General features: G+C 39.3%; 3 protein-coding genes across 14 annotated transcripts in view; all 3 read right to left on the reverse strand.

Moving 5' to 3' along the window:
• Simj (transcriptional repressor p66-beta simjang) overlaps window positions 1-7999 on the reverse strand; it is an 8459-nt gene extending 460 nt beyond the window's left edge. Inside the window, exons 1-9 of one of the 12 annotated variants that reach the window (XM_076908550.1) lie at window positions 7382-7999; window positions 4712-4780; window positions 3962-4245; window positions 3618-3843; window positions 3157-3445; window positions 2924-2989; window positions 2197-2630; window positions 1416-1717; window positions 1-1276 (exon numbers count right to left, since the gene is read on the reverse strand). The exon at window positions 1-1276 is cut by the window's left edge and continues 460 nt beyond it. In XM_076908550.1, coding sequence (XP_076764665.1) covers window positions 1020-1276; window positions 1416-1717; window positions 2197-2630; window positions 2924-2989; window positions 3157-3445; window positions 3618-3843; window positions 3962-4245; window positions 4712-4780; window positions 7382-7389 — 1935 coding nt within the window. In that variant the 5' untranslated portion in view covers window positions 7390-7999 and the 3' untranslated portion in view covers window positions 1-1019. Of the gene's footprint in view, window positions 1277-1415; window positions 1718-2196; window positions 2631-2923; window positions 2990-3156; window positions 3446-3617; window positions 3844-3961; window positions 4246-4711; window positions 4781-4997; window positions 5678-7129 lie in introns of those variants that run through there. The other 11 variants (XM_076908554.1, XM_076908551.1, XM_076908556.1 and 8 more) reach the window with 11 other exon arrangements.
• LOC143431430 (uncharacterized) overlaps window positions 1-21745 on the reverse strand; it is a 90494-nt gene that overhangs the window by 64861 nt on the left and 3888 nt on the right. The gene's annotated exons all lie outside the window — the stretch shown is intronic.
• On the reverse strand, window positions 18301-21605 carry LOC143431570 (F-box only protein 33). The gene is made up of 6 exons (XM_076908401.1): window positions 21108-21605; window positions 20674-20768; window positions 20025-20594; window positions 19665-19916; window positions 19382-19577; window positions 18301-19244 (listed from the first exon to the last, which is right to left on the reverse strand). The coding sequence occupies exons 1-6, from the start codon at window positions 21594-21596 to the stop codon at window positions 19113-19115; spliced, it is 1734 nt and encodes a 577-aa protein (XP_076764516.1). The 5' UTR covers window positions 21597-21605; the 3' UTR covers window positions 18301-19112.

The following is a 21745-nucleotide window of genomic DNA, read 5'->3' on the forward strand; positions in this document are numbered from 1 at the left end:
GAGTACAGGTACCGCCGATGGTTCCAAAAATTATTTAAACCAGCGACAAAGGTCGACTTAATTATAATATATCAAGGGTCCAAAAAGATCCCACTTCTTTTTTTTCCAACTTTGTTGCTTCCACACTTTTACGCGTGCGCGATTTTTTCTTCCTCTCTTTGATCGTCCCTAATATCGTTAATCAACCAATTATTTTTTATAATTACGTAACACTTATTACTGTCCTTAGTGCCTTACAAATGTCCACTTGATTTTTTATGTATATATATAATATATATATATATATATATAATATAATAATTGAAGCAATTATATTCATTTATGTGCGTCCAAGTTATTATGCACTTACTCCAATTGATGATTGACATTCACCTATTATTCTTTTGTAGTATTATTGAAACACAGGATAACGATTAAAAAAAACACTCTTATTGTTCTTTAAAAGGAAAAAAAACAAAACCAATTAAAAAATTCTTTCTTTCGCTGGCCTTCGGTTAAATTATGAACAACCTTCTCGTTTTCTCTCTTCGAGATTGTCAAAGGAAGAAATCCCGGTAATTATCATTCGTATATTATAACTGAAAGTTTCCAAAGGGGTAACAAATCGAAATTCACACTCACACATCGATATTCAATATTCACAATAGTAACGATTAAGTTTCCCATTTTCACAATTATACAGGAAGTATCTCGCCTCCTATTGTTCCGAGTGTTTGAGCTTCACTTTGAAAATAAAAATACCAATCGTGTAACGTGATTGGTATGTATTATCCTAGAAGTGTCATGAAGATGTGGACCGTCGCATGCCTCATCAAAGATCCCCGTTTTAGTACGATGTCGTGGAAAAAAAGAGTAACGAGTATCTTTGCTCTCCATCTCTCCCTCTCTCTCTTTCTCTCCCTCTCTCTCTTTCTCTCTCTCTCTCTTTCTCTCCCTTTCTCTCAAATATTCTTTAAAAACACAGCTCTCTGCAGTTTTCACTTATTCGCGTTTACTGGTCGATCCTTAAATGCGTTCGGTTACGTTTTCCAATTGTGTGGATGGGCCCGTGGCGGAGCTTGGTTTCCTTGCCCCTGGGATGCCTGTGATGGAATCATGTCGAGCAAATATTGACGTTGCAAATCTGCTGCTTGTCGTTGTAACTCCGCGAGACCTTTACCGCCAGCTTGCGCCATTGCCAGCTGGTACGGATATAATATGGAGGTAAACGGTGGCATCATATGAGCAGGAAGAGGTTGATGCGGTGGTATACCTGGTACAGGATTTTTCGCCAGTTCTAAAAGTCGAATCAATCACATTTTACTTTTATGCCCCTTTCTGTTATCTTTGTTTTAGTTGACTGCAATAATCTAAGTCACAAACGTAAATTGTAATTACCAGACGAAAAGATAAAAAGGAAAACACTCTGGAATTACCTCTAAGCAACTGTTGCTGCAAAGCAGCCGCAGCAGCGTGATGTGGGCTAAACTTTCCACTTTCCGCCAATTTAACTAGAGGATGCTCCTGTAATTTGGGCGCTGGTGGAGTTGGTGCTAGCGTTGGCGCTGGTGGTACTTGTGGTGGAGGAGCTGGTGGTGTTGCTACCCTCCTCGTAGGAGTAGCTGCTTTAGGAACTGGTTTCGGAGCTGGAGGATCTGGACTTGGACACGCTGCTTGCGCTAACCTCTGTTCTATTTCTTGTTCCTGTTGTAGTGCTTTCACGAACGCTGTCTTTAACCTGATAAATACATTTCCTACGTTAATACATCGTAACGTTTCTATTTTATATTGGATTACGATGTATATGGTTATTGATAACCAAGATTAAGATCAATTGGACGGCCAATAAATACCGTTTAATTTCTTTTTATGAGACAAAAAAAATTTTAATTGATTTTTTTATCAAATAATTTTTTGTTAATATATTTTTAAATTATAAACTTTTATATATTATAAACTTTCTCTATATTTCTATAATCATTCAGTACGTTACGACGTGAAGTACCTGTAAAAGATACTAGCACATATATCTATATTTTTGAATGAGACTCTTTCTAATCAGGTTCTGCACATCATGTCCACAGTAACAAATTTTTAGCTGTATGAAAATAGTAGCAAGTAACAAAAAATTTAATGCAAAATATCAAAATAAATACGAAGATTAACTACGTAATATTCCTTTTGTAAATACTCGAAATATATTTTAGATTATTATACCGATTAGTGTGTTCTGCTTTTAGAGCCTTCTTGACGTTGGTTGTCACACAATGTTCACATATGACTCTAGGATCGCGACCTGCCGGAGGTCTCTGGAAAGTTGCGTGTTGTCCCCGTGGACCCTCTTTCTTGCCACCGGTTACGGGCTTTTCCCACTTCCACACAGGTGTGAAGTCTGTTTTGCACTGCGTACATTCAAACGGTTCTGGGGGTGGTGGGATAGCGGGTTCCTTCGTGATAAAGTCAACTACATGCTCCAGGCCCACCAAGTATATGAACTCGGTATTAGACGGGTTCGGCACGAAGTGCATCTCCGGTGGAGGTGGTTTCGGTGGCGGTATTTGTAACAGAGTCTTCTCGAGTTGCTTTCTTAAAGCCAGCTTAGCAGCTGCCTGACGTTGCGCAGGTGTTTGATTATCATCTCTTGGTCTCTCCTGTAGTTTTAAGAGTAAACATTAGATTTGCAAAAAAAGTTAGGGTCCTTAATATAAACTTGATTGTAAGTTCTCTATGAAATAAAATATAAATGTTAGGAGATAAATATAAAAAGAAAATGAAAACAGGATGGAAAGAATGGAAGTATAAGTGGGTTAAATATAGCAACAAAAAAAAAAAAAAACAAAAAACAGTCTGTTTGTGTTAGGAAGCTGAGAGATAGTTTGCACGATATTTGATTAAGTATTAGATTGACAAGAGACTAAACGTATACTTTGACTAGTGGATATACCTGCTCTGAAATCACAGGTGTGCTTAAGGATGCGGTGGTTTTATTTTCTTGAGATCCAACAAGCAGCTTTGTGTTTACAAAAACACAATCGGTGGTTATTTACATAATTCACAAATAACGTAAACAAGTATTTTGTAAAATATAATATTTACATAATAATATGTAACACTTTGAGCAATACTTATTCACCAGAATTTCATAAAAATATATAAGAGGTATATGATGTTTTGTACCTTACTTACTTGATGTGCTGGGGTTGGTGTTGGATCTTTTGTGGACCTCTCAGTTCTATCCGCGGGTGCGTGATAATTTGATACATTTGGCGTTGCACTAGGTGGCCTCCCCCTAGGATGAGGTGGTTGTGGTATAACCATGTTAGGTGGCATTCCAGTACTAGAAGTAGAACTTCGACCAACTGTAGGTGGTAATAACATTCCTGGCGGTGGTGCATGTAAACTACTGCTCCTACTCGGAGCAGGTTGTCCTCTAAGTAAAGGTGGTGGTGCCTTCCCTATTCTATGACTGAAAACATAGACATTTTACAAACATGGACAATTTATCTTATAGTAAAACAATTTTTAAAGTAGTTTGAAACATTCGAAATAATGTAGTCAATGTTGAGCCCATTAATGGACGTACAGTAAATTGTAACGAGTGTAAATCACTTAACATTCGATGCAAATCAAAATTTTACCTGTGAGGAGCTTGTTGCACTGTGACCGGTGGTGGTAATTTACTGGGTACTTTGGGTACAGCAGCGATATTCTCTTTCAGTTGTTGCGATTGCCTCAATTTTTTCAACAATACCAACTTCATTTCCTCAGATCTAAGTTCCTCCCTTAATTTTCTAAGTGTTCTCTCACGTTCAGCCAACTCATCGGATGATAATTCTTTTATTGGAGGCAAAGGAGGCATATCACCTGATAAATAGACATTTTTTATATTATTATGCTACTGTATACTACTGCGAGGTATGCATGCAATATCTGTAGACGCGATACGAAAAGTATAAATAATTGTGCTATTTTTATAATTAACCTTCATCACTGTCTGCGTTTCCATTCATATAGCCATTTATTCTACGTTCATCAGGACTCTCTGCATAACTTATCTCACTTCTTGGTCTAAGGTTGCGGCGTGTTTTCCTATCATCTCCAGACTTGGGAGCTAAGATGCCCCTTGCCGCATTTTGAATGTTACGTGCTTCTGGCATGTTGTTGTCCGTATTAGGACTCGAAGAGAAATGAACACCTAAATCTAATGGAACTCCTACATCAGCAGAGTTAACAGTGATCGATGGAGAATTTCTTCTACCACTGCTGCTGAAAACAAAAATCATTATAGAAATTATTTCAATTTTGTAAAACTAATAATGAAACAATAAAATTATATATATATATATATATATATATATATATATATGCATAGACATACACACACATACAAATAAAACAGAAATAAATGTGTATAGAAGAATGAAAACTAGAAAGAAGTTTAAACAATGTTTGAAAGAAGAATAATCTACTTTTATGTAAGAACTTCTACTTGGTGTTAGTGATAAGAACTTGTTTCCTTTCAAAGGCTGTGTTATCAAGAGGTATTATAATGCATCAGTTGCTTCTATTTTTGATAACTATAATGTATAACAATAGCCCCTATTTCATAATCACAATGACGTAAACAACAGTATTTTCTATTGACATAGTTCCTAATAATGTATTGTCGGACAGCTGAATTAAAATTTAAGAGAAATGAGGGAAAAAAAATCGATATCTCTTTTAAATTTACCTAACACTCAAGTCCACTACAGCATCCCCATCCAAATCCATAGCTTCCATTCTTTCAAATGCGGCAACTCTATAAAACACACACAAATATTTATTAATAAACTACGATTTATCTGGTTCGTTACGATTGGATCGATTTCAACAAATAACGAGACGGCGAATGCGTATGCTATGAAAAAAAAACACGCGCACACACACACACACACGCACGTAAGACAAACTAATACGACTGCGGTGAGAGAACGTTTTGCAATGTCCGTGACTTAAAAACGATAGGAAAGATTTACCGGAATAAAAATAACTGGGTTACCAAAATCGCTCGTCCGATCATTCTGTTCATATGCACCGCAGCATCGTGTGCTCTCTTCCTCCTCTTTTATTTCGAGGCAGCAGCCGTCTCGACTCGCTCGAAGGACGCAATCACAACACAAGTAGGAGCAGCACCGCACCGGTAACGCGATCAACTCGCGGACTAAAAACGCGCGATAAAAAGATCGTATCTGCTTAGCGAAGCAGGCGATCGGCCGATATCCACGGAAGCAATGTCCTAACCTAACCTCCGTGTGGTATTCAAAGACGTTCCACGGAAGAATATATGTATTTCGAGATCGTACACGAGGTGAATATTGGCGCGCTTTGCCTGGCCGCCGGCACCACGATACGCTGCGTGCCCTTTTGCTTTCTCTCTTTCACGAATTTCTCGCGGGGAAGTGGCGGTACGAGATCGAAAAATTGAATTTGATACTTCGGAAGTGGCGTCTCGGCACAATGGCAGCTAAGCGTAGCGGTACAAGACTGTGGAAGGGGGAGAGGGGTGCCCTGTACCGCGAGGGGAGAGGTACGGTCGCACATTAATTATTTCTCCCCTCACCCCGTCGACGGGTCTACCTCCTACCACACGAGTCAGCCACTCACCCACACGAGCGGCATCGGAACGGGCTAGAAACCAATCTCTTTCTCTTTCTCTTTCTCTTTCTCTTTCTCTTTCCCTCCCGCTTCTCTCTCACTCTCTCTCTCTCTCTCTCTCTCTCTCTCACCCTGCGGATTTTCCCGAATTTCGTCTCTGTACCTTCTCCCTTGCCCTCACTCCTCCCGCACCCTTATGCCCTACGGGAAATCGATTTTTCGACGGAGTCCCCACTGCCGGCCTTCCCGCCCGGAGGGACGAAGGAGTTGCAATGTTTTTGCAACGTATTTGATATCGTCCACGCATCTCGTAATTACTATTGTATCAAGAAACCGAGCGCGACCTCTAGGTAATACGGCTCTATTTACGCACACTTTGCTCGTGTTTATGCACGTATTGATACATCGTGCGGATTCTTTCTGTAAACAAGTCTATTGTCATTTTTTTAAAATACTACTATCTCGCACGAGCACGCTTTCAAAATGCCCTAATGCAAACGAATTAACTAGTCCACGGAGTTTCTCTCGCATCTCCCGCCTTGCACAATTTCCAGATCACGTGACAAGGGTAGAATCTCTAAACTCATGAATTGAAGTTACGGTACACATTTTTCATTCGTATTTCATGGTACCCCTACTCGCCAACTGATAGAAATCTAATTACATATATGTATAATATACAATAACGCGGGATATCCTTTCTTGTTATTACATTTAAGGTAATAATTTCGCTTCATTATACATTTCTTGTAAAAATACAGGGAAATTCATTAGAAGCTTCTATTTCGTTTTTAATTGTATCTTTGTATCCTATGCCGAACAGAAGTACAGAATTCCCAAAGCGATCCGTGCAACCTAAAACCGACCTACGGCAATCTTGTCCTTTATTCCTAACCTAATAAATGTACATTACTCCAAGAGTAAATCGATAAACCAACGTTGGGCCTAAAGGAAGTAACGCGAGACGGAAATGAATAAAAATTTCTGGATCCGAAACAAAAGTAATTCATTATTTTGTACTCAAACGGGAGAACTGACACGTGCATACAAATCGTCCGAAGATAGTCGCGATAATATAAATACATAGAAGAAAATCATCAAATACTTATTCGTATTATCATCGTAATATCCCATGGTTTATTATGCTTTGGATGTTAATAAATTAGCAGCAGAATTCTGACATCATGCTGAATCATCAACGAAAATGTCAGAATCGGCTGGACGGAGGAAGGAAGAAAGAATAGTGGAATTATATTCGGTGTCAATTAATCAGCGGTGGAATCGAAAATATCGGTAGCTCGGTGTCTTTTAACTGTGGATGAACAGTCGGCTGGTTGGCGACGTGTGACGCCAGCCAAGACGGTAGAACGGCAACACGCGACTCTTTATGTTTCCGCGTGCACAACATATTTGCTACTACATTGATAATCGCACCTTCCCTGGAACGATGCACAGACGTGTTTTGACCCCCACACACGCCTACACCTCCCGCGTTTCAGGAAGGCATACGTACCTGAGAGGAGGTCAATCAGAAGTTGGTCCGAATTTGTGTAAATCGGTTCGACATACAAGCCGATTTAACACAAAGTGGAGAAATAAACAGGCAGGCAAATAGGTGGGCAGCGGACAACCGAGCAGGGCAGGCACGCTGTTAGGCAGACAGTTAGGCAGGCGGCGGCGGCGGCCGGTCGCTTTCCACTCCACTCCACTTCACTCCACTCCACTTCGCTACGATATATTACACTCTATACTATCGCTTACGTACAATGACATGGCGCGCACGACATACCGCAGTCAGTGTACGCATACACTTCGGTTCCCTCGAATGTCCCTCCCTAGCACGAGCACACTTCACCACCTCGCGATCATACACGCACGATTTCCGCATGTTTCCGTGAACGTTTTTCGTGTGGCATGCCCACGCATCGTTTACCGTGTCGACACTTTCTTTCCCTCTCTCGCTCCGGACGACTCGGCTAAACAATAGTAAAAACAACGCACAGCACGGGCCCGGTGGATGACACGACGTCAGCGGTAACCGCGAGGGCGATCGTCACGATCGCGAGTCCCAGACACAACCTTGAGCGGATACCTTCCGCGCAACGAGAAAAAATTCACACCGCCTCTGCGCAAAAATTAACGAGAGTGATTCAATATGGCGGCCTTGTCCGCCGTTGATGTCTTCCCCTCCACCATTGCTCGTTTCGCCGGGCATCGTCGCCGTCGTCACTCCCCTGCCCCTGTCCCTGTCTCTGTCTCTGCATCGGAGGTGTAACGCCGTGTGGAAAGGGGCGACGGGGTGGAGGGAACGCTGGCTGATGCTCGCCGGGGAGAGAGAAGAGAGGTAGACAGTGGATCTTGTCGCCCCCGTTGGCCCCCGGTATCGTTTGTCGGGAAAGCGCCGCCAGCTACGGGGCTTACCGGAAGCACCCCACGGACTTTGTAAATGCGCTACGAAAGGGGCTTGACAGTCGTCTAAACAAATCCACGTGCTTCTGCGCATTCCCTTCCCTTTCGAACCTGCACCGGTAACCGCCAATCGGGTACCACTCACGACGTATTGGAGGGTATTTCAAATCTAAGCGGTTTTAACTTCATCACCGTGCTCACACAATTGTTATCCAACTATTTCTAGCTCGATCCTGTTATTTCGATCGATGTCATTGATTTTCATTCTTTTGCGATATTACTATCGCAAGTAATAAGTTTACTTTCAGATATCATTTTACCGCGCTATATAATTTTCTCCATTTCAAGGGAAACGATTAATGAAAATAATGCCGTTGTTCAGATTTCACTTGATAATGGAACGTATGATATAGACAGATAAGCGATACTTGGTCGGATTAACGATTTCATGGTAAAACAGGTTTGGAGATAACGCTTTTTTATTTAATTAAATTTAAAGCGTTTATTCGTACGCGCATAGAGAAATGATTATTTGGGGATTATACGCATTAACTCTGGATAGAAAAAGATGGTTTGTTCAAATGAAAATTATTAGCCATAACCTTAACTTTATTTATCTTCTATTATCAATGAATATTAGCTGATGCAAGAACGAACACTAGGGTCTTTATGCCATGCACAATTTATTGATCGATCGATACATTTTTAAAAATTGATACTTGCGAAAACATTTGATTTCTGTAATCGAAGAAGTGGTGTCAAAATTATAGACCGGCGCATAATTGTACGGGATGTTGGAGTTCAAAGAATACTGATTCTTCTTTTCACGCGATAGTATTAACGGTTTTACATGTGTTACAAATGCTCAGGTGTTATGCTGTCTACGTACGAAAGTAAAGACAATGAATAACAGAAACGAGAGATTCTTAACAATCGTATGGACAGTTGCGAGATAGCTACATTAGCAGTAATCAATTTTTCCATCGTTCGTGACAAACGATTTAACCGTTTTCAGCTTCATTTAACTAATTTCCAGTTGTAACTGCTCTTCGCTAATAAATCTAAGAATAATCGAAAAGATTAATCCTTCTTTACCATGGTATTCCTTCCGATCAAAACGTGATATTTTTAAGATAGACAAATCAGGAAGCCTTTTCTGTCACGAACGGTAGAAAAAGCCGACGACGTAACTGGCCGTAGAGGCAACGAGCGCAGTACACGAGGAATTTTGTAAATACACATTTTTCGCTGCGACAGATTGTGCAAGCAGGTCGGAAAAATCGTAATTTTAGAAGGAATCACTCTGTGTAGCTTAGAAGTGGTCGAGTAGACATACTGGCAACCGACAATTTAACAAAATCAAAATTACTTTTCCTATCATTCTCCACATGTAATAAAAAACGCATTACTTAATAAATCATATCTTTATCTCTACAATCAATGTCATTCTCTCTCTCTCTCTCTCTCTCTCTCTCTCTCTCTCTCTCTCTCTCTCTCTCTCTCTCTATTTTTTAGAAAATATGGTTCGTTCCAAGAAATGCAATAAAAACTGCAATGTTAACTAGCCTTTTCGATATTTGTGAATTGTTCCTGTCGCCTGCATGCTCGTGAGTATCTTCGACGTAGTTTCACCGGAATAGGTGGTCAAACAAATAATTACATCGAATATACTTCACGTTCACAGAGAAATTATGTGTACCCGCGTGTTGCTTCGCGTGTATTATTATCCATTTATGGATACCTGCATATATCACAGTCGCGTGCACACAACTGTACACGTTTCAGGTGCGCGTCGACTCTTTCGTTATCCAATAATTCCAAACTGCCTCGCCACTGAGTCAATCGCACGAAGAAGAGAATGTTATAAAATCAGGTACCACGTTGAACATCGACGAGCGTACAGAGTCGGCTTCGCGAACGTTCCACGGCGATGTACACGTCAATAGCCGAAATATATGTGTCTCGACGTTAATTTCTTCGCGACAACAATCTGTGCCTGTAAGACTTTCCTTCCTCTACACTCTACATTATTCTCGCGAAGTAACCGAGGCACGATGTGCGTTCTCATTTACGTATTCCTCTTCTTCTTTTTTTCCCCTAGATCGTAACGCGAAATCCAACGGAATCAGATTTTCACGAATAAAAAAGTGGAGTAATTGGACAACAAAAGGTCGAGTGCTGTCAATTTCTCGTCTACAGTGCCAGCGCGATATCAGCGATAAAATGTTGCAACTGTTGCGATTCTCTGTTCGACTTGTTATTCTCATTTTCAGCGTTTAATTAAACGTACAGGTTGCCATTGCTACGAATAACGGCGCGTCGAGTCAAGTTGAACGAACCTGTCCGTTAAAAATTCTCTCTTGCTCGGATTAAGATCGGCTTTATGTTACCCACACTTTTTCTCTTCTTCCGTCATTCAACCGATTCACTTCACTTTCCTCGGCGTTCCATTAAGTACGTAGACTCTCTACCTCTCTAGTTGGTGAAACGAGCGCTCTTGTAACGGTTAACAGAATGCCGACACTCTCGAGCCGATCGGCGCGTGCGGTAAACGCCCAATGGCGTTTCGCGGGTAAAGTCTACAAATACGTTCGCCTGGTTTTCGAACCGCGGAGTCGCATCGCGTCTAAATGTTATGGCATCGAACGAGTCGATTCTCTTACAATCGCGCAGCTCGATCGAGCGTTCCTCAGTGTTTACGTATCCTTGAAACAGATTTACGATTGTAAGAAATAATCGGAGGAATTGACGAATGAAAATTCGAAATGATAAAATACTCTGCCAAGCATTAACAGCTTGGAACTTCGATCTATCACGTGAGATTAGTTTTGAATACTCGACGCTTGGTTGCAAGTGTTCAACTGCGCGAGGCGTAAATAACACCTGTTGTTCTATTCGTTCCCTCTGTGCCAAGCTAAAATGTTCGCGCCATCGAGGAGAACACGATGGAACTCTGATTTGGTTTTGTACCTTGCAGAACAGAACGCACGAAATCATTTTTTTAAATTTCTTTCGTGTTCGAATTTTAAAAGCTTCAGTTCAAACGTTATTTAACAGTAAACGATTGTAGGGAGACATCGACGTTTACAATACTGTTCATTCGCAACATTACGAGTTTCAATTGAACATGGAAAACACGCGTGTAGATACAAAATCAGACTACAATCGGTTCGCCAAGTTACGTAGATCCGAGCAATCAAGGTGTTAAAGAGATATCCCTCAACTGTCGCACACACACACACGCACGCACGCACGCACGCACGCATACAATTTTGTTCGTTAAATTCGTTATCGTCAGGTAAAACAACTTGGAACAAACAACGTGACGTTAGTATATATTAATACGAAGATATACATAATATATACGCAGAGATTGGTTCTTTTTTTTTTTAGACATGATCTTGCGACAAATTGCAAGTAACGATATTAAGACTTCCCTGGTTCCTTTTACCCATATCTTCACCACCCATTTGAAAGTTTCACTGAATTTTTGACGCATCGGTACGAAGAAGGTTGCTTGCGGTGCGTTAAGCTCACTTTTGCGAATCACACGTTTCACGAATTCCCTGAACATCATCTAGAGAAACGATCTCGATACCAGGGCGAAAGAAATTCTTTTTTAGAGTATAGAGATCACAAAATCAAAGAAAATTCAAGTATCGTTGCTGTATCATACGTGTGATGCTTTTCCTTTGTACACGCAATAACATCTTTTTCGCGAGAATTACCGGAAAAACGTGCACGAACGTTACGTCTCGAAGCGGATTCAAACACCGTGCATTCACCCTGCTAATATGTCACAACATCCAATTTCATTTTAAATCGTTTAGTTTAAACCCATTGAAACACTATTCAGCTATACACGTATATGTCATTGTTATATGTATAAACATTAATCTTTGAAACATCAAGATTACGCGAAATCAATTCGAGAACAGGATTATCCTCCAAGAACATACAATTTTATTTCGTATTCTCTTTCTCTTCTGATTATACACACGTTTAGTTTTCGTTTATCATAGTGTATAGGATATTACCAGAGAAACTTTGAAGTGCTTTAATGGGTAGAAATACGTCGTGCTTACAACGACTAAAGAAATGTGTGCATAACGTGCGACAGAAGCCATGTTTATCCGTGAAATTCATGGTAACATCGTGTTGTTGGGCACCTCTCTTTGGACTCAACGCAGATGGGCCAGTAGCAGCTTAGTGCCACAGCTGAGTCACGAAACGACAGACCACTCGCCGAACATTTATCAATGTTCGTAGAGATAACACGATCTTATGCGCTATCGATATAGACCTGTGAGTGGCCAAAAGTGATCGCGAGTAGTCGTCGATCGTTTTGTGATTCAGTTGCGGTCCCAAAAGCGGTCTGTCTGACTTGAGTTTTACCCAAAATCGCACGACAAAAATGTCCAATTTAACACTTTAACTGGCACGCGGTGAGTATATTTGCGTGGACGCCGTTTATTGCACTGTTAGAAAATCACAACGGCATCGATTAACGTCAGTATTAACCGCAGCGGAATTGAACGATACACGCATCGAAAACGTTGGTACAAGGAAGAGTTAAATACTGCATGTGAAATGCGGCAAAAGTAATATTTCATGGATATACCCATCTGGCGAAACACGATGAAATTAACTATTATTGGAACACAGAAAGAAGTCCTTAAAGTAATTGGAAATGCAGATTTTTATCGACACGATATTGCACGGGACAATCGAGTTGTAACCAACGGAGATAAAACTAAACGCTACTTCGTAGCATACGATTAAACTATATGTACGTCGATTCGTTTCCTTAAAAACATGGAACATTGACGCGATACCAGCGCAAGCTAAATCACAAGAATGAAACTGGAGAAGCACTGTTTTACGTTGAAAAGTACGTTAGCTCGGCAACACCAACGGAAAAAACAGTCCCAACCGTTTCTTTTTTTTCTCTTTTCTTGGAATAAAGTATCCGAGCGAATGGATTCCGACGTAGGTCGAGCATCGAGCCGAAGAAATTCGCTCGACGCGAGGCGATAATGCAATATTCAACTGAAAAATTCTTTAAGCGTTACGCGGTAGTAACGCGTCAAGATAACATTATCCCATAGCAGAGAATCTTTTGTCTGCATTCTGACAATATTTTCCCAGCACATCGAGTGTATTGTTTATTTGTTACTCACAAAGCGTCGTAATAGTTCGGTTCGTCACGACGATCGTTTAAAATTGACCAAAAAAGAAAAAAGAAAGAAAAAACTCGTGAATTCGCACGATCCGATTTCCAGATGATCGTTGTTCGATATGGAAAGGCGTTGTTCGAGCGGCCCCTTTTAACGTTACTCGACTTCGAAATCTCGGTTTAACAAATATGATTATCGTGCTTAAAAATCTGGAATTGTGTCGTACGCTACTTTCCCTCTTTTTTTTCTCTGATACATACGCACGCGTCTCTAGAGCTAGGACTTTCGTTTAAGCCGTGAAACGTGATTACAACACTACAAAACATTCGTATATATTGGGCCCGGTCATGTATTTTATTTCTTCATTTCTCACGATTATTTCCCTTTTTTTTTATGCTCTTATGGAAGATATTTTATCTACGGAATTTGATCCGCCTTATCTCGCGATTCGATGATAAAAAATAGCTCGCGTCTGCTACCTCAGCCCCTAAACTTATATACATATCTAACGATGTTTTGGTAAATATCCTTCGAATATTATTACACATCGATCGAGGAGTGTGCGAAACTTCGGAATACCGTTTCTCTTTCATTCTTCATCCGTATTGTCCGTCGATTGTTGGACAAGTGCGGTCTTCGAAAAAATCTTCGAATAAACCGCGAAATATTCTTCTCTTTAGTCGAACACACAGCGATAATAAAATAATCGAGAACATATCAACGTTACATAAATTATTAACCCGCGTCTTAGACGTTATCGATCGAGTCTATCGGTCTGCGCGTCACCATTTATCATTTATCTATAATACGCGTCTGAACGATTCCATACACATACGCTGATTTCTTGCCTTTCGCCTTAATGCTCAGCTTTAGTTTCCGTACAACAGTGGAACCATCCTTTCCAATCCACGGTTTTACCGCCACACGTTTGTATAACACCCGCCTCTTTCGATTGGAATGGATTATACACGTACTTGTAAAATATATTACGTATAGGTATAGCTAGATACATGTGTATATATGTATATGCAAAAAAAAAAGAAAAAAAAACAGGAAAAAAAGAAAAAAAACCGTGGCTGGTGCTGTGTTTGAAAAGCATTTTACAATCCCATAAAACAGAACGAACCACATCGAACCGAAATGCTCTTTTGTTCGTGCGAGCGGTTTATTTGTAATACCGGCTTCGTTCTATTGTACTTGAACCGTGTAAAATATTTTGTTTCATCATTTCTTTAGGAACTTATAATACTACTTGTGGCGCACGACGTCTTGACTTTATCCCGTGGTATCACGTGGGTCCAATGAAAGCAGGGTTTCTCTTGTTCTCGATATCGTTGTACGATCTTTGCGTAAACTTCGAACACGATCGATGGAAATGCGCGTACATACAATGTACATATGTATTACGTCGGCCGGACAGATCATTGGACTTTTCACCCTTTCGACTTTCGACTTTACAAGCTAGAAATTTTTATGCGACAGCAACTATCCTTCGGTGAAAATTATTCGGGACACTAAATAAACTATGTATGTATAATATAACGTTACGGTGTTACGTAATCGGCGGTAACGTTACACACGCGTAACCACTATTTCCTCGCAGTTTCAAGTGGAATGTCAGGTTCGCTTAAGTAACATTCTAGATTACTATGTATAGCTTCCCGGTTATCCGAAGAAAAGCAAACTTTTCCAGAATATTTTTTTTTTTCGTTGAAAACAGTTTTCTCTTTTGCTCGAATGTTTTCCGTTCGGATAGTAGCCCACTTCTATTCCACACATTCATCGGAACCCACACGACGATTGATGCATACTACGATCGCGTTTAAAACAAGGATGCGTCAAGACGGTACCCATTACAATAGTTAGACCGGGCTATCTCGTCGAAAGACAGTCTCCATCTGTCAATTAGTCATACACACGATAAACATTTTCGCACAGTGGATCTTCTAAAAAGCACTTCTAAACATTTTGTTTTCGTAGGAATTTGCGTCTCGCGTATCGTTTTCCTAACATACGCAGGGATCCGTCTTTTTTATACTCTATCCCCTGTTGTTTCGTTTTGCTCTCTTTTAGCAGTTCTTCTTTTTTATTTTTTTTATTTTTTTTTTTTGTTTTTTTTTTTTATTATCTCTTTAACGCACGCTTGTTTTCACTTCCTCTCCTTCGCCACCCTCTTCCTCTCGAGCACCCTTTCTAAGATTTTATATTTTATCACAGATGTTTTGTTCTCGATTTATCGCCGCCCCTTCTTACCTATAGCCCACTCGGTGTAACTAGCATGGAACATTCGTCTCGTTATCTATCCCTGTGTTCTTCCGTAAACACGTGTCGCATATCACTGCATCATTTTCATTCGTTCTTTCTCCCTTTCCTTCCCCTCTTCCTTTAGTATATGTATTTTCCTCTATTCCCCTCTCTTTGTATGTTCACTTGCTAAGCCGAAACGATATTATGATCACAGCTCTCGTCTTGCCATTACGCGCAAGAATACATGACTCACACTAAGGCCTGCCTTAGTACAAAAATATACATTCGTTTCTTAAAAAATAGATCTTAGCATTCTGTACTGGCTAGCGTTTCGTTTGATATTTTACAGTATTTTGATTCTTGGCAGGCTGTCTTAAAGGTTAGTATTTTAATCGACTACGAGAACCACAGTCGCGAGTGAGCTGTTTCGCTTTTTTTTTGTTTCCGTTCACGGGGCGCTTATCCGATCTAAACACTAGCTGGTGCACCATCCCTTTTTTTTTCTTTTTTTTTAACGACTCGCATATTCATAAATTGGTGTTCGCGTGGCTCAATCAGTGGCGAATCGACGAGTGCCGCGAGCTAAGACGGAAAGCGAAGGTCTAAAGAAAAAAAGGAAACCGTTAGACGAACAACAATCGAGACAAGTATTATCGAACAATTCTTTCTGGCGTTATTCACGAACGATGCTTTCCGTTTAGTCGGGATCGTCCTTGCTTTATGAATATGAGGTCGGACATGGCCAGACGTGCGGACCGCTCAACTCTGGTTTATATACCTTTCCCGGCAGGTTCAGTCTTATTCTTGGTTCGTCATTCGCGTTTATATCGATATATATGCGTATAGTTGGGTTTGTGTTCCGTTTGGTTAAGCGGCCACGCACGAATACCGTTGTCTTTTCTAACACGACTTTGTACAGAGGATTCGCCGAGATGGTACTACGTTATCACCTGATTTATTTTGTTTGTTTGTTTGTTTGTTTGCTTGTTGCTATTTAATCGTTTGGATATTCTTTCGTTCTCACATCCGAACGCATCTTATCTTTTGTTTAATTCCGTTCTCTCTCATACGTTATCATAATCATTTCGCAACGTCATATGTTCTTTCACACTTGTTCTCTCTTACTCTCTCTTACTCTCTTCTAGATTCACACGCCGGGCACCGTGCCCGCGAGTATACCGTTTATGCGGGACTTCATTCGATATAAAAAAAAAAAAAAAAAAAAAAAAAAAAATTAATAATAATAATTACAATAAAAACGGCAAAAAAATATATGACAGAAAAATAAAAAAGAGGAGGAAAAAATACTTAGTAAATAATATCTGGCCCGTCCGCACAGCGTTAATGGTCGGCGAACAATGATTCGCGAGTTTCTTTCTATAATAACGAATAACCGTCGGTTCCGTTTTGTAAGAATTTGCTGACCTAAAAAAAGTACACGCGCATGGAATACGAAATGAAAGGGCACGAGCATACCTCAACTGTTTGTTCATTTTTGGGCGAGAAACCAGAACGGGTGTTCTGATGAATCGCCAAAAAATGTCAATTAAGGTGTCTACGATTATTTTCTGTAATGGTGGCTGTCGCGTATTAGATATTTTCGGCAAATTTATTCTTACCGCGACTCAGGTACATGTTAAGGCCCGTTCATCTTGTATAACAATTTTAAACCGTTTAAACAAATAGGTTTCTCACATTTGTGCCTAGCTCTCAATCGAACCATTTTTATTCTTTCCTCGAATAAAACGATTATATATTATTTTGCTCTTCATCTTGTCTTATCTTTCCTTTCTTGCTTCCAATTCCGGCGCAACTCCGCGATATTTTGCGCGTGTCCAATATTTTAAACGCATGAATGTATATGTACAGAACCACATATATAAAAAACAATGGTATAGGTGACTACAAGTACGATACACAACGATGTAATAATTATACACGAGCTCGAAAGAAAAAAAAAAAAAAAGTAAATAATATCCTTCCAGAATAATAAACTGTATACGGTTGTGTTTTGGTATTTATCTTTGTGTTGCGGATCTCATTTTCTTTCATTGTTCGTTTTTTTTTCTTTTCTCTTTAACGTTCAAAATCGTCATTAATCGCACGACAGAAATAGATGCATGCGGCATCTGAATATTAACGTTTAAAGTTCGATAGATAATACAGATATACATACATATACACATACACGATTAGCAGCTAATTCTTCTGATTTGTTTTTATTCCTTTTAATAGATAACCTATAATTGTGTTTCTTTTTAGCGGTCGCTAAGAGCACGATGAAGAGACGGTACTCGAAAGTCGCCCAGTTCGTCGTTAACGTTCGATTCTTCCTTTCTTTTTCTTTCAGTATGCCTAACGCGATACACCATCTCTTCGTTTATACATGTATTAATTGTTATGTACCATTACGTTAACCGCACTCTTGTCGGTACACGATTCATTTAATACTTTCTACAAGAGCGTCCGATTGGTTTTGGTATTAAAAATAACCTCGGATCGCTGTTCGACTTCTTACTTGTGAGTGCGCTCTATATTATTCTGCGTAGCTTGATCATAAACTCTCATTCGTTAAGTCTTAACATGTTTCACATTTGTTCCGTTCAGTTATCCTTTCTTACACTGCGTGCTCTTGGCGCTCGCTTCGATCTACATTTTCCACAGAATTGGAAAAATATCTGTTAACGTGTTTCTACTTACATACATTTGGAATTTCGTTACGCTTTTCAGTGGAACATCTTAAGATCGGCTCTTTCTCTTTTCTAGTCTCTTTATCTCTTTCTTTCTCTCCATGTCTCTCTCTTTCTCTCTCTCTCTCTCTCTATATATATATATATATGTGTAGTATATATATATTCTTCTCTTTTTCCTTTTCACTTTGTATGATGATCGCCTCTCATTTATAGTAGAGTTTTGACTTCATTGTTCTTGAAAATCAGTTTTCCTATGATTTTAATAGGTATAGGTTATATTGACGATCCATTCTAACGAGACTCTATCGTCTTGTAATGCTCCATTCTGAGTATGTAACAAGAATATTGTTATACATGTGTATATTATATATACTTCTTTTCCCCCGTTAACATTAATCAATGAGAGGAACAATCATTAATCGTCGTATTGCTCTTATTCTGATCGTTTTGAGACCAAACTCAGACCCACTGTTAACAGTAAGACGTGACTGTATCACGAACAATTTTTTCATGGGAAAGAACAACGGAAATTCTGTGTCATTCTTCATTTCGATAAACAAAAATATAGATGATTCATACTTAATGCGAGTAGAAGATCTCGGACTCAAGAAATACGTAGATAACTATGGCTTAGTATATTCACATGTGGACCGACAAAATCATTGGTAAAGGAGAACTTATGTGCGTTTTTGCCTTCGCTATTTACACACTGGAATTGTGTGATCCTTACCTGACTGGCAACATTGAAGCCATCGATTTCTGACTCTTTAAACTACGAATTTATATATGCCCGCTGTTTGATGTTCTATTCGTAGTTTTCTTTTTTGTAAAAACAATTATTATAGAAAAATAAAAGATATAACTTTATAACTTTACTTCTGAGAATGTAGCTCGCCCCAGAAATGATTGATGATGTCGATTGGTAATATACGGTGTCGAGGAGTAATATTTCCTTGGTGCAAATTAAAAATTACTTTTGATCTCGAAGAACCAATGGCATGATAACTTCCCTGCTATCGCCCCCAAAGGGATTTTTAACAACCGCTGGTAAATCTGCATCGCTTAATGGTTCCCAACGGCGGCCCATTATTTCTTGTATTTCCTATACATAATTAAATGTCAATTAAACGATTTGAAAAATAATATATAGCATGCATAAAAAAAAAAAACTAGTAACATTATTAAATTTTAAAAACATACTCACAAATATTGAATTGAAAATAAAAATGTGAAACTTACATGTGTGATAGTTTCAGCCTTATGCCAAGACTCATTGTCAGATGCAATGTATCTTTGTGCAAATACTAGTGACTTAAGCGAGCACCCTCGTAGGCGTGCAATAGCCAATAAGTTCTCTTGATGATATTTATGGCCTATGAATACAATTTCCACAAGTTTGGTACACTTCCATGCAACCAACACTAGTGGATCAGGGCTGCGACAAAGTATTACAAAATTCACTCATTAATAAAAGGAATTAAAGATAAAAGATAACAATGCGATATAAGGAAAAACTTCTAACCTATCAGGATCACTTGGGTCATAAGTTGCTGGAATATTCCTTGCCAATGGTTCCATTGAATCGATCCATATTAAAGATTTCAAGCTATGTGAATACCACATAGATAATCGATGTAGTGCTCTGATATTAACATTTTCGCAAAATAAGACTTTCAAATGCGTAAGAGGCATGGAAGGACGAAGTATATGTGTGTCTATAATTTCAATACCCACATAAGAGTGTATAAGAGTTAGTCGCAGCTCACATTTTGGGCTGAAATTAAACAGATTTAATAAGTTATCGTTCAATCTCTCCCTGTCTCTTTGTTTATTAAAGTAATAGTACACAAATTACGTGTACGTGCGTTACACCAATACTTACTTCTTTTGAACAAAAACTTGCCAAGCACTATCAGTTGTTCCTGAATACTGATCATACCAACAATGCACATGAATTACAAGTCTTTCCATGGTACCGTTATCCAATGCCCTCAACAATGAATTGCTTACAAATTCATAATCTAGCGTTAAAATAGATAATCTGACAAATGAGTTAAACATAAATTCAGAAGTAAATTTGATATAATTATCTGGATCATCCCTAACAGATGCCAAACTGAGAGTTGTCAAGTGTTTGGCTTGATATTTATGTAGATTTAATAGAATTACATCGGCACTTGTTGTTAAATCTTCTATACATCCCAAACTTAAAGTTTCCAAACGATCGGCTGTTTTAAAAATTTTTATAAGAGATAGTACCAATGCTGTAGTGAATTTATCACTGTTTTCGCATTCAAAGGTGCTACTGCTAGATTCAAAATATAATTTACGGAGATGCCTATTATATTTCAGTTTCTTTAGAAGCGCTAATGTTTCCTTCGCATGATAATTTGATGTATCACAGAAAATTGTAACTTCTTGTACGCTAAGTCCAAAGCTGTCTGCCAAGCATCTGTAAAGGAAAATCGGAACGAAAACGTTGCAGTAACGATAGGAGATCTGGTGAATGAATAAGTAATTTTATGTTGTACCGAGTCCACGATATACTGTCTTCGTCTCTCAAAACAAATGTGATCTTTTTCCAGAAATGGGGATGAAAGAGAGCATACCTCCAATTCCTACAAACCTGTATAAATTAATACAAATAAATTGATATTGGAATATATGATACTGAAACATATACGTTTCAAAGAACTTTGTTCGCTATAACAGTTACAGTTATAAAAGAGATATTTAAAAAGAGGTAAACAAACGATAAGTAAACGAGATAACGCGTGTAAAAAAAGTAGTAAGTAAGTAAAAAGTAACGAAAAAGGCTAATCGTTAACAATAAATATAATAATAAATAAATCACATGAAAGAAAAACAAAACTCGACACAAAAGTCTAACCAGTGTATCGGGTCAGCATTCAAACGGCCTTGAAAGAGGGGAGGGATAGGAGGAGAAGGAGGAATTCGAGAATACCTGAGAGGCTCTTAACCGGCAGTTGTAAGGTAAATATGAGAATATCTCCTGTAGGATGATGCTGGGCAAGTTGTTCCAGCACAGATTATTGTCCTCTTGCGCCATTTCTGTCGTACGATTTGCACCTTTGTAGGACGAACAGCTGTTTGCCTTTACCGAAGACAGCTGCCCCTCGCACTTTTTTGACATCGCCTTCTCTGTCGCGTCACTCTCTATCGGACTTTTTAATTGTTCCAAAAGCACATCTCCATTTTCAGCGCTTATCATCTTTAATCTTTTAGTCGACGACCTATATCCTGGCACTTTCCTGGCAAATCCTTCGGACTTAGCCGCCCGTTTCTTCGAGGTGAGCCTCCTCCACGAATCAAAATAAGAGCCTGACGTGTATTGCGCTCTACTCGCAACTTCCAACAACTCCAACTGCCGTTCGCTTATGTGCGCTTGTACGCATGGTACGCGTGAAATTCCTTCCTCCCATTGGTCGAACATCTACGCATGCCAATTCTGCGCGCCTCGTAACATTTTGACACACACGCAAACTCATTCCATGGCGATACTACGATCGTATATTTAACGACGCAAAAATTGTATAAATCCTGAATTTTTAATGAAATAAAAATGTCAATCTCTAAGCATAC

This window comes from Xylocopa sonorina, chromosome 18 (genome assembly GCF_050948175.1).
Source record: "Xylocopa sonorina isolate GNS202 chromosome 18, iyXylSono1_principal, whole genome shotgun sequence".
In the NCBI taxonomy this organism is placed as follows: domain Eukaryota; kingdom Metazoa; phylum Arthropoda; class Insecta; order Hymenoptera; family Apidae; genus Xylocopa; species Xylocopa sonorina.

Bases quoted from the DNA above. Each gene is read 5' to 3' on its own strand.
- LOC143431570 (XM_076908401.1), bottom strand. From the start codon at position 21,596: ATGTTCGACCAATGGGAGGAAGGAATTTCACGCGTACCATGCGTACAA. The intron at 19,578-19,664 runs GTTAGAAGTTTT...ACTTTGTCGCAG, and splicing joins GACCCAAGTGATCCTGATAG to CCCTGATCCACTAGTGTTGG. The intron at 19,245-19,381 runs GTAAGTTTCACA...AATTATGTATAG, and splicing joins AGGCTGAAACTATCACACAT to GAAATACAAGAAATAATGGG.